Source organism: Cricetulus griseus (genome assembly GCF_003668045.3).
Source record: "Cricetulus griseus strain 17A/GY chromosome 1 unlocalized genomic scaffold, alternate assembly CriGri-PICRH-1.0 chr1_1, whole genome shotgun sequence".
NCBI lineage: Eukaryota > Metazoa > Chordata > Mammalia > Rodentia > Cricetidae > Cricetulus > Cricetulus griseus.
In genome coordinates, this window is record NW_023276807.1 from 67732267 (window position 1) to 67749098 (window position 16832).

The 16832-nt window shown below is 49.0% G+C and overlaps 2 protein-coding genes across 2 annotated transcripts in view; both read right to left on the reverse strand.

The window, feature by feature from the left end:
* Positions 1–370: 370 nt before the first annotated feature.
* F7 (coagulation factor VII) lies at positions 371–9898 on the reverse strand. The gene is made up of 8 exons (XM_035452880.1): positions 9812–9898; positions 7260–7420; positions 4807–4831; positions 4616–4729; positions 3736–3876; positions 2456–2565; positions 1892–2015; positions 371–1443 (listed from the first exon to the last, which is right to left on the reverse strand). The coding sequence occupies exons 1-8, from the start codon at positions 9882–9884 to the stop codon at positions 851–853; spliced, it is 1341 nt and encodes a 446-aa protein (XP_035308771.1). The 5' UTR covers positions 9885–9898; the 3' UTR covers positions 371–850.
* A 4132-nt stretch (positions 9899–14030) lies between these two features.
* Mcf2l (MCF.2 cell line derived transforming sequence like) overlaps positions 14031–16832 on the reverse strand; it is a 64113-nt gene continuing 61311 nt past the window's right edge. Inside the window, exons 33-35 of the mRNA XM_035453013.1 lie at positions 16350–16462; positions 15655–15758; positions 14031–15568 (exon numbers count right to left, since the gene is read on the reverse strand). Of these exons, the coding sequence (XP_035308904.1) occupies positions 15489–15568; positions 15655–15758; positions 16350–16462 (297 nt within the window). The 3' untranslated portion in view covers positions 14031–15488. The remainder of the gene's footprint in view (positions 15569–15654; positions 15759–16349; positions 16463–16832) is intronic.

The following is a 16832-nucleotide window of genomic DNA, read 5'->3' on the forward strand; positions in this document are numbered from 1 at the left end:
GGGAGCTAGATCCTCAAGTAAGGTCTCTCAAGGGCTCTTGGTGCCATCTCAGGACAGCTCTGCAAGAGGGATACCTGTATTAGCTGCTGATGACTAGGGAGACTGAGGGTGTGCAAGCCCTCGATCAAACCCTCTCAGTCCACCTTCCCTTTCTCCCCAGGAAGGACAACCCTGCCAATGTGCATCTGACTCGGCATTGGAGGCTCCACTGGGAGTTAAGGTCAACCCAGGGGAACAGCAGGCATCCCCAAGGTGTGCTGAGAAGGTCAGCCACTCACTGTAAGGCTGGAAGCAGTGAATGGCAGGAGCAGGAGCATGCACTACCTCAGAAACACTCCCTTGGGAAACCGGGAAGGACAACTCCACATGCTCAGATGGTGTCTCTCATTTAATTGAAATAAAGACAGGGTACTCACACAAAAAAGAAAGAAACACAAGTGAACAGTGGTGCAGACGATGTATGTGCCATGAGTGCACACACATGCATGCACATACATATGTCTATATGCACGTGTGTGCCCTGCAGCATTGCAGGCAGAGCACATGCAGACTGGAGGCAGCTGCAGGGATATAGTAGCAAGGGCGGGCCTTGGCTCTCTCAGGACCACCCTGCCCCTTTGGGCTGCCTGCCTGTGGCTCTACCACCCAGCCCCTTTGAGAGTCTTTGTTAGTCTCTAATTCTGACCCTCCCCTCTGCTTCTCTCCCTGTTTCCCTCTCTCTCTCTGACTCTCTCGTTTGTCTCCCCCCTGTTTCCTTCACCCTTTCTTTATCTCTTTCTCCTTCCCCACCCCAAGAATATCAGGAGACTACACAGCTTCCTCCTTGAGAAAGGCTGGGCTGTCCAAGGAGCTAGAGTAGTTTCACTCGGTGAACCCCAACCTGGAGCTTGGAGTCCATGAGCCTGATCAGCCAATCTGCGTACCTGGAGACCCTGGTGTATACCCCAACATGGCCAACAGCTGCACAGCCCTCCCCCCAGCTGACCACACCTGTCAGGTACCACGTGCCACGGTAGTGTGTGGCATGTGGGCCACCACTGTCGCCTTTGCAGGCATCCTTGGTACCGTCCACATAGCCAGCGCAGAACATGTTATCTGTGATTTTGGGGGTGTTAGAACTGTGCTTGGCATGTTCCAGGCAGTCCTGGGTCATCATCCGGGGCACTTCGACAGCCATGAGCTCCAGGGCTGTGGCACCACGGTCCAGCAGCTGGCCCCAGCCACTGACCCTTGAGAAGCGGATTCTGGATAGGGTGCTCTCAGAAAAGGCCCTTTCAGGCAGACACAGGGGTACCACATAGTCAGTGAAGGTCACAGGCCGGTGGAGGCGAAGCAGGGCGATGTCATGGTCGATCTTGCCTGGGATGTACTTGTCAGGGATAATGACCTGTACCACCCGTCGTACCTGCTCAGGCCCGTCCTTCTCGCTGAAGTCATGCTCACCTGAGAGGACCACACCACTCATGGCACACATCCTACCATGTGTGGCCGTATCCCCACACAGAATTCTTGCTTGTCTTGGCCCTCTGGCCTAGAGTATATGGACAGGGTTGTGGCCCATTCAGCCTCTGGTATCTGGAGGATTTGTATCCTCCCTGGGGTCCTGGGAAAAACATGCACCAGGACCCACTGCAGTTACAGAAGGAAGGCTGTGAACGGGCCATGTCTAGAACCAGGGTATTGAGGAAGAGTGAGGAGTGGACGGGACTCTTGCCACCCACTCTGAGAGGGGCAGGATGGAAAAAACAGCCCTAACCCTCCCTCTATTCCCTGAGGGGAGGAAAAGCTCAGAGGACAGAGTGGGTCAGCTCTAGTGAGGCCCTTCCTGGAGTTGTCATCTGGTCAGTCTGAAAATGCCTCATGTGAGAGGCCAGGGACAGGCCATACCTACCCATCACCACGGTTATGTTCCTCCAGCTCCGTATACCATCAAAACAGTGGGCTGCAGACACTATCCACGTGGTGTCCATCAGGATGGCCCCACATAGCAATATCCCACTGCTTTTCAGCACAGCCTGGGTGGGGGAACACGGAGACAGAAAGTCACACTATTTTTTATGGTCTCCTTGTCCCTAGGAAGCAGCTAGCTTGGCAAGATTCCTGCCTGCAATACAAGGCCCTGGGGACTGAGAGCAGCTCTGGATCTGGGGGCCCTGGTAGAACACAGGGATGCTGGACAATGGGATACACATGCAGGTCCTCAAGTGACCCCCCGAGGCAGCAGCAGACCGTGCATGGTTTTCTGCATGGCCCTTCTTTCCCTTTCTCTGCACAAGTGTGTATTTATGTGTATGGGGAGGGGGTACCTTGGGATGTGGGTGGGGTGGAGGCCAGCCCATGTTCCTTGTGTGTAAAAATGACCCAATTCAAAATTTCCACACTCTGGAGAGAAACCCTGGAGTCAGGGGGAAGCAGAGCTGGAGAAGTGGAGTCTGCACAGGAGGCAGAACCTTACCTGCCATGGGCACTCCCCTTTGGGGCACACCTTGCCTCCCACAATCCGGCCTTGGGGGCTGCTGGAGTTTCTTTTTTCCACAACAGGTATTTTCCCACATGGATACTCAACTGTATGAAATAGAAATCAGGAAGAGTGGGGCGCTGAGGTTAAGGTGCTTGTGGGTAGGGGTTCAGAAGCAGCTGGCCCCTGCCAGGGACAGTGGGAAGCCTCAGGGCAGAGGAGATCAGTGCTTCCCTCTAGAGTGGGCAGGGGGAGCCTATTACAGCATCTGTGAGAGGAGACAGACACTGATTTGGGAAAATTGAGACCTTGCTTTCTAGAGCTGAGGTCTGCTGAATCTTCATAGGGAAGACATGGTAGATCTTCACAGGGAAAACATGCTAGGTCTTCATAGGGAAGTCACACTAGATCTTCATAGGGAAGACATGCTAGGTCTTCCTAGGGAAGACATATAGCTTGGGTTTGCTACAAGGTGAGGGATGATCTGTGTGAAAATGAACCACCCACACAGAATGACCTGCTATTTTGACCTCACTCATGCTCCTTCCCACACTGCAGAGTCCTTGTGTAAGAAAAAAGATTTAGTTGTGGTTGGCTGACCTCCAGTTCATGGACCAGGCTGAACCCATCCTCTTCCGAAGAAGCCTCGGCCCTTGGAAGTACAGCTTCAGTCATCTCATGGAGAACACTGGTTTTATTCAAGCTGCACGCCTTTATTCAAGGCATTTGGAGAGGTGGTTCAGCAGTTATGAGCATTGACTGCTCTTGCAGAGGACCTGAGTTTGGTTCCCAGCACCCACATCAGGCAGCTCACAACATCAGTTCTGGGGAATCTGACACCTTCTGACCTCCTCAGGCAGTGCACTCACATGTACATACTCCTGCTACCCACATGCATGTAAGTCAGCCTATGTTCTCAACTGTGCATCAGTGGGCAGATATGCCAGGTGTGTCTATGTGACTCCCAGGCGTGTCCTAAAGATATCCAGATTGGACATTAGAGGAGATGAAGGGCCTCTTTTCACCCCTGGCCTGACTTTAATGGGCAGGGCACTTGAGACAGTGCAGGATGCTGGCCCAGAGTTCCAAGTTAACAGCTCCCAGGCAGGGTGTCCTTCAGCTCACTGTCTTCCACCTCACAGCCATTCAGTGTCTATTAGATGCTTGCTTAGCCGGGATCTGGTCTGTTACACATCTTTGGGCTGATAACTTGCCACGGGCCAGCGAAGGTGACTGGCTCTCCAGGGTGTAAGAGCACCAGCCCTTGGGACCCATACCTTTCGGTTTGCAGGACACCCCATCTGGCTGAAGCACATAGTCCTTATGACAGCGGCAGGAGCGTTTGGTCCCTGGATGGTCAGTGCAATACTGGTCACAGCCACCATTTTCATTTGCACAGATCAGCTGGTCATTCTTGTCTGAGGACAGAAAACAGGCTGAGAGGCTGGCAGGCCAGCCATGATGGCGGTTGTCCTTGTCCCCTTGGGAGGCAGTGTGCAGCTGCAGACTATTGAGACTGAACTTGGCATCACCTGCCCTGTGGACTGATCCGGAGGGAGGAGACCTGGAGCTGGGAGCCACACATCTAAGAAGTCTCAACAGTGGCAGCCTCAGTGGCGTTTGGAGGACTCTGGGCTAGTCTGCTCTTGGCTTCTTCACAAATTTTGGTGTAACAAAATAAACATGTGTAAATCTGCAGCCAGTGGATTCTATGAGGCCCACTGAGGAACTTCTGGGGCCAGTGTGCTTTGATGGACTCTAAGCTTAACGATAGTTTGATGTTTCAGAGCTGAAGAAATACTTCACACCTTTAAACCAGCAGGCAGAGGGTGAAATACTTCATACATTTAAACCAGCAGGCGTTTAAACCAGGTGACATTCACCTGGCTGACTTGCCTGGTGGGGACAGAAGCTGAATAGTGACATAGGGACCCTTCCTCACCTCTCCGCAGATCATCAGAATCCCCAGGGTAGGGAGCCAAAAGGGACACTGAGTCTGAGACCCCAAACCTTAGACTCTCAATTTGAAGAGAGTACTTAATGTCTCCTGGACGGGTTTCCCACAGGGGCTGAGGCTGAACACCCTGGAATCAGGGACCCGGGTCCTCCCCTCCCTACTCCATCCATCTGTAAACTGAGGCAGGAAGTTGGTCTCACTCTTCTCACAGTTCCGGCCCTCAAAGTCTAGGAGGCAGAAGCAGATGTAAGACTGGAGGTGGTCCTGGCAGGTGCCCCCGTTCTGGCATGGATTCGAGGCGCATTGGTCCCCATCTGTGGGTGAGTTGGCATTAGTGTGCTGCAAAGAAGGCCCACAAGGGAGGGGCACAAATGGCTCTTCACCTACTCACCAGTGTAAACAATCCAGAACTCCTTCTGAGGGGGAAGAAGAAGCCATGTGAGGCACGCTCATGAGAAGTTGTAGCAGTTAGTGTCCATGGAGGGAGCTCAGGAGCTATGGGTGGGGCTCCTGACCTCTGTGAGGGACTTGGGAAGACAGATTCCCTCTGGCTTATCTGAGGTGGATGTTTTCTATGCCCTTTCTAGAGACATCTAAAGCCACGACACAGTAGCCTCTCTCAAGTCAGTGCACCTGAGTTCTGGCCCCAATGCGGCTCCCCCCCCCCTGCAGTGGCCTGGAACCCTAAATGTGGTAAGCATCCTTCCATGGGAGCCCTGGACTGAATAAAAAGGAAGACATGAGCTGAGCACCAGCAGACATCAGTCTCTACCTCTTGACTGAATGCACTGTGACCAGCTAGCTGCCTCGTGTTCCTGATATCACGCCTTCCCTACCTACCAAGATGGCCTTCCTCCTGAACTATGAAGCAAAATAAGCCTGTCTTTTCTTCAGTTGTTTCTTGTCAGGTATTTGGTTGTACCAATGAGAAAAGTAACTTCTGCAGGTTCCCTGTGTGAGGTGTCCTATGGGTGTGAGGACACTTGTGAAAGAGCTGTTCTATGAATGGACTGTGTCATCCTGCGTGATGTATCCTTTGAGTCTGTGAAATATCCTGTGGGAATGAGGTGTTCTGTGTGAGGTATTCTGTGTGAGGTGTTCTGTGTGAGATGTTCTGTGAGAATTTGGTATCCTGTGTGAGGTGTTCTGTGTGAGGTATTCTGTGTGAGGTGTCCTGTGTGAGGTGTTCTCTGTGAGGTTCTCTGTGTGTGGTGTTCTGTGAGAATTTGGTATCCTGTGTGAGGTGTTCTGTGTTAGGTTCTCTGTGTGTGGTGTTCTGTGAGAATGAGGTATCCTGTGTGAGGTGTGCTGTGTGAGGTGTGCTGTGTGAGGTGTGCTGTGTGAGGTATTCTGTGTGAGGTGTCCTGTGTGAGGTGTTCTGTGTGAGGTTCTCTGTGTGTGGTGTTCTGTGAGAATTTGGTATCCTGTGTGAGGTATTCTGTGTGAGGTGCTCTGTGTGAGGTGTTCTGTGAGAATGAAGTGTTCTGTGTGAGGTGTGCTGTGTGAGGTTTCCTGTGTGAGGTGCTCTGTGTGAGGTATTCTGTGAGGATGAGGTGTTCTGTGTGAGGTTCTCTGTATGAGATATCCTGTGAGAATGAAGTCCTCTGTGTGAGGTGTCCTGTGTGAGGTGTTCTGTGGGTGTAAATTCTCCTGTGTACATGAGTTTCCTGTGTGAGGCCTTTTGAGTGTGAAGCCTCCTGTGAGTGTAAGAACTTTTTCGAGAGAGGTGTTCTCTGAATGTGAGTGTGAGGTCTCCTGTGAGTGTGAAGCCTTTAGCATGAGAACTTGTGTGAGAGAGATGTTTGAGATGTGATATGAGTCAAAGCTGGTGAGAGAAAAAAAATCCCTTGGAGAATGAAAAATAAACCCCTCACAGTTACTTCAGGAATGTGATTAACTGTATTTTTCCAGCGATGATGACAAAACTAAACATGATGAACCCAGTCTCAAAGATTGTCCTATCTTGACACACCCTTCCTAGGGGAAAAAAAAAAAACACTCAAAGACAGATGTTTAACTAGAACGGAAAATGCTCAATAATGTTTAAATATGCCTCTTCTACAAAATGAAACCACAGTGCTGGGCAGGGTAGCACATACTGTAAATCCAGCAGTCAGGAGGCAGAGGCAGGAAGATAGTTTTGGAAGCTAGCCTGGGCTACATAGCAAGACCTTGCTTCAAATTAAAAGAAACAAACAAATAGAGTAACTCATAATCGAAGTACACATGGCCGTGTGGTGGAGGAAGCCACAGTGTTCTTCACATGTTCCCTAAAGGAACCACCTACTGTGGGGACAGCAGTGAGGGTTGCATGTGTGTGTGAGCAGCCCTCCCTGCTAGGGCAATCTTCCCTTCTCAGGTCAACTTCACAGGCAGCCCTAGATATTTCTGGAATAAGGATTTTCCTTTGGGAAAATAGTAGGCACATCAAGTGTGCTTTAGGAGTTATAGTTTTTTCTCTTGTAAAAATTTGCATATGGGTTTAAGTAGATGACCAGGTCAGGCACCCTGTACACTATTGCTAGGAGTCTTAGCTGGTGTCATCTGTGAGGAGAGGAGGGAGGGGAAACTGTGGTTGGTATGTAAAATAAATTTTAAAAAGTTAATTAAATAAAAAGTGTCCAAAAAGAAAGTAAATAAATAAAGAACATTAAATATTTTAAGAAATTGCATATGGTGTGGAAGCCTGTGTGTGTCAGAGTTCCTAAGCATCTATGTGAACTGAGTGACGACTATCACCAAAACGGGGAGACAGGCTCTGAACACAGGTGTGACCCTCTCCACCCTTCCAGCCTCAGTGTGCTACACAAGTGCTGCCCCCCACTGGGGGTGAAGGGCACTCACGGTCCTCTCCGTGACCTTGAAGATCTCTCGGGCCTCCTCAAAAGAACACTTTTCCTCAAGGCATTCTCTCTCCAGGGAGCCCGTTCTCAGCTCTTCCAGGAATGAGTAGGCACGCCTTTGCCGGTGTAGGACACTGTGTGCTTCCTCCTGGTTTAGGAAAACTGAGAAACAGAAGGTCCCATGCAACACAGGCAGCTTTCCTCAAGGAGCTCGGAAGTTGCCCACACTGGATCCTCCACGCCCACACTGGATCCTCTCTCCCAAAGAGTTTCTGTCCACCTTAAGTAATGGAAGGTGCATAGGTTGGTTCCTCCATGGTTTACCCTCTTCTGAGGCCTGAAGGTCTAAGACACAATACAGCTCCAGGCTTGGCTGAATTTAAATTGGGTGTGTTTTTCATTGATGGTTGGTGACAGATAACAAGGCACAGCCTTACAAAGAAGTATATGGTGATATATTCATTAGATGAAATGAAAATTTACCATATCTATGTGGTTTGACCTGCTCACTATCTCTCTTAGGGATTTATAATGAGAAAATAGTTGGAGGGTGTACAAAACCTCACAAAGTGATATATTGGTTGATATATTGCTAGTAACGGTCTGAGGCTGCCAAATCGTGGTCTCCTATGATGTCAGTGAACACAAGGCTTGAGATGTGACATCAAACAAAAAGGAGACAGTAAATCACACATTGTGTATACAGGAAATGTATATGCAAACATATATTTAAATTCTTCATCTATTCCCACATCTGTGTCCTGGAGTCAATTCGGGAATCTCAAACCACACAGCCCTGGGGCTTCAGCTCATATGAAAACACTTCATCAGCCCTGGGCACCATGGTCACACCTGCCTCAACTGGGGTTCCTAGTCCTGTTTTGCTACTTTGGAGTTGTCCCATTAGGTCCCAGAACCAGATCCAGTCTTCCCCACACAGCCTTGCCTGTCAGCGACCCTGACAGGAACTAGGTGACTTGTGTTCCCCACTTAGGTTTGGAAAAGCAAAGGTTTGGGAGGCAGCCACAATAGTTTGGCATGCTGAATTTGAGGGTTCTTTGGGACGCCTCAATTAACATGGGGTCTGAATCCTAGGTATGAGTGTGGGGATGGGAATGAGGGTTTTAAATTAGCTAAAATTAGTCAGGGGTGGAAACCAAGAATGATGATGAGGCCTGAGAGTTCCCATATGCTACACAAACTGTGTGCCTAGGATGTCCGTGAGCAGGGTAGCCACAGGAAGATGTGTGACTGGGATGGGAAGAGAGAAGATGAGGAACAAGGGCAGAGGGAAGAGTCAAAAGCAGCCGGTACATTCAAGAAGAAGGCTTGAGGAGATGGGGAGACAGATTTTGCCGATGCAGAGGTGGTGCATTTAAGGAAGGAAAACCCATATGGGCCTTGCTGGGAGGAATTGGCTTTAGGTGGGGCTGAAAACGTGGCTCTGGTCACCAAGAGGATTCTGGCATACCCAAAAGGAGGGGCCTCTGGAAGGACAATGATGGGAGTCAGAGGAATCATTTGGGGAAGGGACAGTGTGAGGGAAGAGGAAGGGCCGAGGACCGATGTATCTTTTTCAAGTTGGAGAACTGATGTTCCTAGAGAATCAGTCTGGTTTGGAAGGGAAGGATGGGGATGCTGTTAAACAGGACCAGTTGAGAACCTTCACCAGGCAGAGAAAGACCCATCTGTCATAAGTAAATTGGGACACACACAGCTTTATCAGGGCTGAGTGGTGAGCCCTTAGGAGAAGGCAAGTTTGCACCAAATAACCTCCTAGGGTTCCAAAGGAAACAGGATCCTAAGGTCCCCCACCTGGCTGCAGAGTATCTGAGAAAGCCAGAAAGGGCAGCTGTAAAGCCATTGCTGTCTTGTTACCACTCAGTTCCACAGGACAACAATCCGCTACAATCCCTACTTGCCGTGGGTTTGGAAGACGACAATACTAGCTGGAGCACCGATGTCATCATGCGTGGGAACAGCCTCTCTTCCAGCATGTGAGACTCTGTCACTTTCCATGCATATCCTCAAGCTTTCTCCCTTGAGGCCTCAGAGCTGTGTGTATGTGTGTGTGTGGTGTGTGTGGTATATGTGGTGTGTGTGTGTGTGTGTGTGTGTGTATGTGTGTGTGTGTGTGTGTGTGGTGTGTAGATGAGGGGCTGTGGCTGTGACCATAGGGCTGAGAGAGTGAACAAGCCCTGTTGCTCAGTGTCCTGTGGCTGTCCTGGACACATCAGGTCTCTTGCCTCAGAGCTCTGCACTGAGTGGCCTCCAGGGTCCAGCTTCACAGGCCGGTGTCCACAGGGGGCAGTAAAGTTCCCTACTTCTAAAAAGTCTTTGGAAAACAATAGCCAAAGCTCCTGCCCCCAGGAAGAACAGCCTATCTCCCAGTGGCAAACATCCAGACTATTTGCTTTTGGCAGAGACATCCATCCAATGGAGCCATGAGGCGGTTCCTGTTGCTACCCCAGCTGCTGCTGCTGCAAACAGCTTGGCTTCTCAACTCACCCAGTCCACAGAGATACCCTCCCTGGATGGATGGGACCCGCATACCTACAGCTCCTAGGGGTCCCTGAAGCTGGAGCAGGAAGCAGAAAAGCACCAACCCGAGAGACTGAGGAACCATGATGCCACTGTGGCTTCTCGCTGGGGCTTGTCCAGATGCTGCTGGGAGGGCAAAGGGCATCGGGGAGGGAGAGGGGTGGGGAAAGCTAGAGCATAGGCTGGGAGCTCTGTGAGGCTGGTTGGAGGCTGGCACTCACGTCTCCAGCACTTGTACGTCCCGGGAAAGGTATGGCAGGCAAAGTGGGCTCTAACTAGAGGTGGGAACAGATGTCACCCACAGATGGACGTCCACACCCACAGTGATGACACTATAAAAGACAGAAGGCTGGGTATGGTTCTGTGACCTGGAAAAGACCTGCAGGGGAGACCTGGGCTGTGCAGCCCTTGCTGGCTGTTCTGCCACCTCCTTCCCACACTGGAAGCAGCCCTCAGCAGGTGGTCCATGTCCTATTCCTCCATGTCCTCTGACCCAGGCCCCAAATAGGGCTTTTGGACATGGGACTTTCTGTGTAAAAATTGGGTCCATCCCCAAGAACACAGCATTCATGGTTACACAGTCTCCTGGACCACACTGTGGGTTTGGGGTGGACCTTTTCAGGGACAGGTACAAGACTGATCATTCTTTTGGGAGCCAGACCTCATCTATGAGCACTGACAGTACCCACCTTGTGCTACCACAGTCCACCTCAGGGGCACCTCTGACTCCTGGGTCCCTTCAGACTCGGCAGTACTGACTCTTCTGGGCTAGAGGTCAAAACTCACCCTGGAAGCCCAACCCTCTCATCCCAGGGTAACTGTAGGGACATGGGAGGAGGCCACAGCATCCCAGCTGACTTACCTCCCTTTTGCGCTCTAGGCCACGACTACTCAGCTTCCTCTGGCAGAGGACCAACCATCAGAGCATCAGAGGACAGAAGCTGAGCCTGCCTGGTGTTTGGGCCCTCCAGCTGAATTCCTTCAGCAGATGGAGACCTCCATGTGGCATGTGTCTGGGCTGGTTGCTGGGTCTCAGGTGTCAGGGGTTTCCACGTGGACCTGCAGGGGCCTTATCTACTTGGTCTTCCTCTTACACCTCTCCCATGGTTACTGTTAGCACTGTGCCTAGTCCTGACTTATAGTCTGAAGGGGTAGGCATGGGGGCCATTGCCTGTCTCTCTTTTGGACTCTTCCCCTCTTACTCTCTCAGGGAAGACAAACAGGCTTCCCTTGGGATCCTGGAGTCCTCCTCCTCTGTGCATCTCTGTATGCACCCAGGCACCATCTTCCCCTACCTTGGGATAGGAAACACCGAGCCTCATTCCCAGCCATGCTCATCTTTTCTTTGGGCAGCTTCCCAAGGCTCTCCTTTCAACCTGACACATATGAGAGAACAATTAAGTGACGTGGGCTCAGAGTATTCTGGGGGATGCACACACACACACACACACACACACACACACACACACACACACACACACACGCACACACACACACACACACACCATGTCCACACTTGCACATGTACTTGTTTACATGTGTATACCATCTTCACACTTACGTACCATCCTTATGCATGCTACACTCACACGCCCACACATACATGACACCTATACAGATACAGGATCCCTCACTCTACGAGGAACCAGGTCCTAAGAACAGAGCTTAAAGATGCTCATGGGTTCTGATGCCTTCGGAAGACTGTAGACCAGTGGTGATGATGTTAATCATTTGAAGTTTAAGAACCAGAGAGCTGAGCTGAATCCTAAAGATTATCACTGCATCACTTTTGTTTTCTCTGGATCTGTGCCTTACTTTCTGAGTTAGTCTTGAGGACTCTATTGATGATAATGGGTGATTGCTCCTGGATTTTCCAGTTATGGGCAGTTATTTCCAATCCACATGACTCCTGTCCTTTTCCTTTGTGTTATTCCCTATTGTTCTAGTAAATGATGGTAACAGTGAGGCATCCCCACGTTTGTCCTCTGTGCCGCAAAGGCCATTGGTCACCCCTCTCTTCTACTCCTGCTTGGATGAGGATTCTTAAAAGCATCTAGAAACTTGAAGATTTTGCTTTGAAGGTTGACAGACATGCCTTACCAAGTTAAAAACTTTTTTTTTTAAAAAAACTCCTGGTGTGATGACCATGGTAAGTAAATAACCAATAAAAATTTTGTACATGTATGAAACTGCTGACTTACATGATTGGGTTTAATGTGGTAAATTACAGCAGTATTTTTCTGATATTGCACCATGCTTCATGACATGAACAAATTTACTTGATTAGAATGTGTGGTTTTTTTTTTTTCTTAACATAGGTCATTGTTCTTGGTTGCCTGCCATAACTAGCTGATTGCTGAAATACACCATACTTTGGCGCATATAGAAAGATTAAGCTGGAACTGACCTGGAAACTTCCTTCCTGATGGCTAGTTTTCATAGTTCTGAAAGTATCCACTGGGGGAAATAGTCATCAGCTGTTGCACACACCAGTGAACCCTGCATGCTAGAACAGTGACCTTCCAGGTAAATGAGCCCATGAATGAAATAGTGACAGGACTGTTACAGAGGTAACCAACTCTTCTCTGATTTGGGCTTGAGGCTGGCTCCACTTAAGGGAATTCATGTCTGGTACTATAAATCTAGCCAAAAAATAAAACAAACAAAACAAAAAAACCCTGTTTTTGGAGGTTATTGGCCCCATGAGATGTGTGTGTGTGTGTGTGTGTGTATGTGTGTGTGTGTGTGTGTGTGATGTTTTGTTAAACAGACATGTTGTCATACTATCTCCTAAATAGCCTCTTAGTTTTTCTATAAATTATAGTTTTTCAATAATCAAGGTTTTGATTTTTATTTTCTTCCCTTGAGGCAGTAATTTCTTCTTTATGAGTTTGGCTGATTACATTTGTTGTCTTATTCAAGTGAGTAACTCAATAATTTTGTCTTGTTAGATGAAGTGTAGTACAATCCCAGTCACACTTCAGCTGCACCCCCCATGTGCGGATAGTAGCTATCTGTTCAGCTCTAGGGAGCAGAGTTCCATTGTCATTAGAATAATGGCCACAGACTTCAAAAACACCCATTACAAACTGCCCATTTCATTGTTTTGTGTATGGTGTGTGTGTGTGTGTGTGTGTGCTGGGAATGGTACCATCTTCTGTTTGATAGATAGGAATCAGTGTTTATGACAGTAATATCTGAGTGCCAAGGCTTGCTCTCTGCATTTTTGACATTATTATTGGCTTACAAGTTTGCAATCACCTCCTAGTTCCTTATACTCTAACTGCCCTAAATTTATTTTTTGTTACTAGCATTACTATGTCAGATTTCTTTTGTGTTTACTTGGGCTAATCATTGCTTTCTCCTTCAGCAGTGAATCTGCCTGGCCTAGTTGGTGCCGCCTTAGGACAATAGTCACACTGTGAGCCAGCCATGTCTGGATCCATCTCTTCATTATGTGCTTGTGTTTTCTGATCACCATTCTTTTCCCCATTTATCTACCCTCCATTCCTCACAGATCAATAAACTTCCTTCATTGTCTAACGTTTCAGCGAGGAGTCGTTGAGTGTGTTATTTTTACTGTGTAATGTCTACTGCACGTCTCTGGTCTCCTTCACATTTTTTCACAAGCATATCCTGGCACTATTTTCACATCACCACTGTCTGATAAAGTAAAACACATCATTATAATATGCTTGGTGCCTGCACCCTCTACATCCCACCTGCCTCATTCTCAGCCTTGTCATACTGGGCATTGATGACCATCACTAAGTACATCATAGTGCTGGGAGCCCAGCGCCTTTACCAATATGATGGACAGTGAGAATTGCTGGCCTTCATCTAATCTTCATGCATACAATAAAGACTTCTGACTTTAAATGTTCATCTATATCAGCAGTAGAAAGTAAAAGCATCCATGACTGAAGTGTGACATTTCTTTCTTTCTTTCTTTTTTTTTTTTTTTTTGAGATAGGGTCTCACTGTGTATGTAGCTCTGACTAGCCTGGAACTCTCTATGCAGACCAGGATGGCCTCAAACTCACAGGGACCTGCCTGCAACACTGCCTCTGCAGTGTTGCCATTAGAGGCACATATCACCACGCCTGGCAAGATGTGACATTTTAAGGTGTCTTTACAAGGATGAGATCATAAAAGAGGGTGGCGTTGAAAAGGCTGGGCAGACTATATTCCATGCCTCTTCCCACATAACATACACACCAGAAATGCCACAGAATTTTTGCAGTTTTTATTTTATTACCATTCTCTGAAGGTGTGGCCAGTAATGGCTCTGCAAGCCATAGGGCCGGGTAGGAGGGCATTTTACCTGGACATACAGTGGTGAGCGAGCCTCGGTGGCCTCCCATGGCAGCAGGGTGAGGAGACAGGGAGGGACCGTAAAGTGACAAATATTCAGCAGCATGAGAGCATAAATACATCCTTTACACCCAGACCATATGTACACACGTGAACATATATACATACATACATACATATAAAAATATTGCCCTACTAGGCACAGAACGTTTCCAAAGAACAGAATTTGTTTCTCAGACACACACAAAAAGGCAGGGAACAACAGTTCTCGTGGCAGTTCTGCCATCACTGGCCCCTCATGAGCTAGGGGAGGGGAGGTGGGGCCTGCCCTGACGTGGACAGACAGCCGGTGCCTGTGTTGCTGGGGATGGCTGACAGCATGGATTTTTACATTTTCTTTAAAAATAATAAAAAATATCCTAATTTAATGATATTCTTTTAAAAAAACGGAGAGTCTCCTTTTTATTGTAGAAAAGAAGGTTAATATTTTAAATTATACTTTACATTTCTCGTGGAAACAAAACCTATGCGGATGTGAGACTCTCGGTGATTTCTGACTGCTTCTGGTGGAGGAGACGCCCCTGACTTACCAGCTCTTCCTTCACCTGGGATGGATGTGTTCCAGGAAGTGCCAGGTCTCAGTGAGAGTGCCCCCAAAACCATTTAGTTGTATAAACAACGTGCTTCGATGTAAACCCCAGTAACAAAAAATAGTTTTATATCAAATACAGTATCAAATTGTCATTTCATGTAAACACAGTGATTCTTGGTAAAGATTTGAGGCCAGAGTACCACAAAAATGGCCATGGGATTAATCCCTGTTTAAAAAAAATCAAAAACTTATAAAAGACAAGAGTCCCTTGATCCCCTCCTGGGCTGTTGGTAGAAAACTGTCCACTCCTGTTAGAAGTGCCTTCCTCAGGATGATGGTCCCACAGAAAGCACCAGAGAGGTCAGGACACCTTGGAGAGGCTGCACAGCAGGGTCTGTTGGCTGCCCAAGTATGAGAAAGGGCATCTCCCACCTTTCTGCACAGGGTCTCCTGACCCATAGCCCCTCCTCTGTCCACTCTGGAGTTTTTAAAGTAGCTTTGGTGGTGGACTGTTGTCTCCTGGATTCTGCACATGCAGTGCAGTCCTGGTGCCAAGGCCCCAGTGTCCTCTGAAGCCCATGGTGGATAGGGTCCTCCTGTTTCCAGATGTCTTGGAGCACCATCCCCTCCCACACTAAGCAAGCCCAAGCAAAAGAAAACTTAGAGATTTGCATGCTGGTCTACTGCACGGTGGCCTCGAGTGCCTGCCACAGAGGCCTGGCCACTATCCCTGGAGCTCGGAGAAGGGAGTGGGGTAGCCCTCGCTGCAGCTGGAGGAGTTGCTCAGCACGGCTGACCCTGGACTGGAGTCTGCGGGAAACCAGTGGAGACAGACTTCGGCTCTGGCCCTTTCCTCTGCACACCTAGAAACCTCTCTGTTTTTAAACAGGCTCTGGGCTGAGGATCTTGGCAGGCTCAGGGCACAGCTGGCGTGCACAGTGGGTCTTACCTGAGCTGCTCAGACACTGAGCTGAGCTGGATTTGCCCAGGAGGGTGGACAGACTGCTGGCTGGCACCCATCCCTCCTTGCTGCTGGTCAGGTCTCGGACATACCTGAGAAGGGAATTCAGTGGCTATAATGTGTCCCATGCCCACAGTCTGTGGTTGGGTGCCTCTGAGGTGGGCACATGTGTACATCTGAGGTGGGATCACACAGGGGCATGTCTGAGTTGGGATCACACATGATCATGTCTGAGGTGGGATCACCCATGGTCATGTCTGAGGTAGAATCACACGAGTCTTGTATATCTGAGGTGGAATCACACATGGTCATTCTGAGGTAGGATCACCCACGGTCACCACACATTGTCTTTTCTGAGGTGGGATGACCCATGGTCATGTCTGAGGTGGGAATCACACAGGGGCATGTCTGATATGGAATCACACATGGTCATTCTGAGGTAGGATCACCCACGGTCACCACACATTGTCTTTTCTGAGGTGGGATCACACATGGTCATGTCTGAGGTGGGATTAAATAGGTCATGTTTGTAATCCCATTTGAGGTAAAATCACACATGTCATGCATATCTGAGGTGGGATCACACACGTGCATGTCTGAGGTACTATCACATGGGTCATGTATGTCCTAGGTAGGATCACACAGGGGCATGTGGGAGGAAGGAGAGCTTACTACCACCTTACCAGAGCCCCTCGGCGCCCTCTTCCACGACTTCCACCATATCTCCACTTCTCATGGCAAGGGTATCAGGGCCCTCCTTCTCATCATCCATCACCACTGTGTATTTACCTGGAACCTGAGGATGACAAGGGGGCAAAGCTAGGTTTCAGCTTGTCAGCACTTTCTGTCTCTCAGTGTGAGCAGGTCAACAACACATCTATCTACCCTCTACCTCCTGTGTTGTGCCAGCTGCACAGCAGCAGCGGGGCCTGCATCAGAGCAGGTTTCCAAGTGCCAGCAAGGGGGATGGAACAACTCATACTGTGACCATGTTAAGGATAAAAATGGATGTGGCAATGTGCTCACAACACTACATGTCTTTATGGGCTCCTGAGCACCTTGCTAACTTCCAAGCCAGCATGGATATAGCTTTAGGAAAGCTCAGTTAGAACACTCTACCAATGTGAGGTGTGAACCATGCTCGAGCTCTAGACAGGTGGGCACAC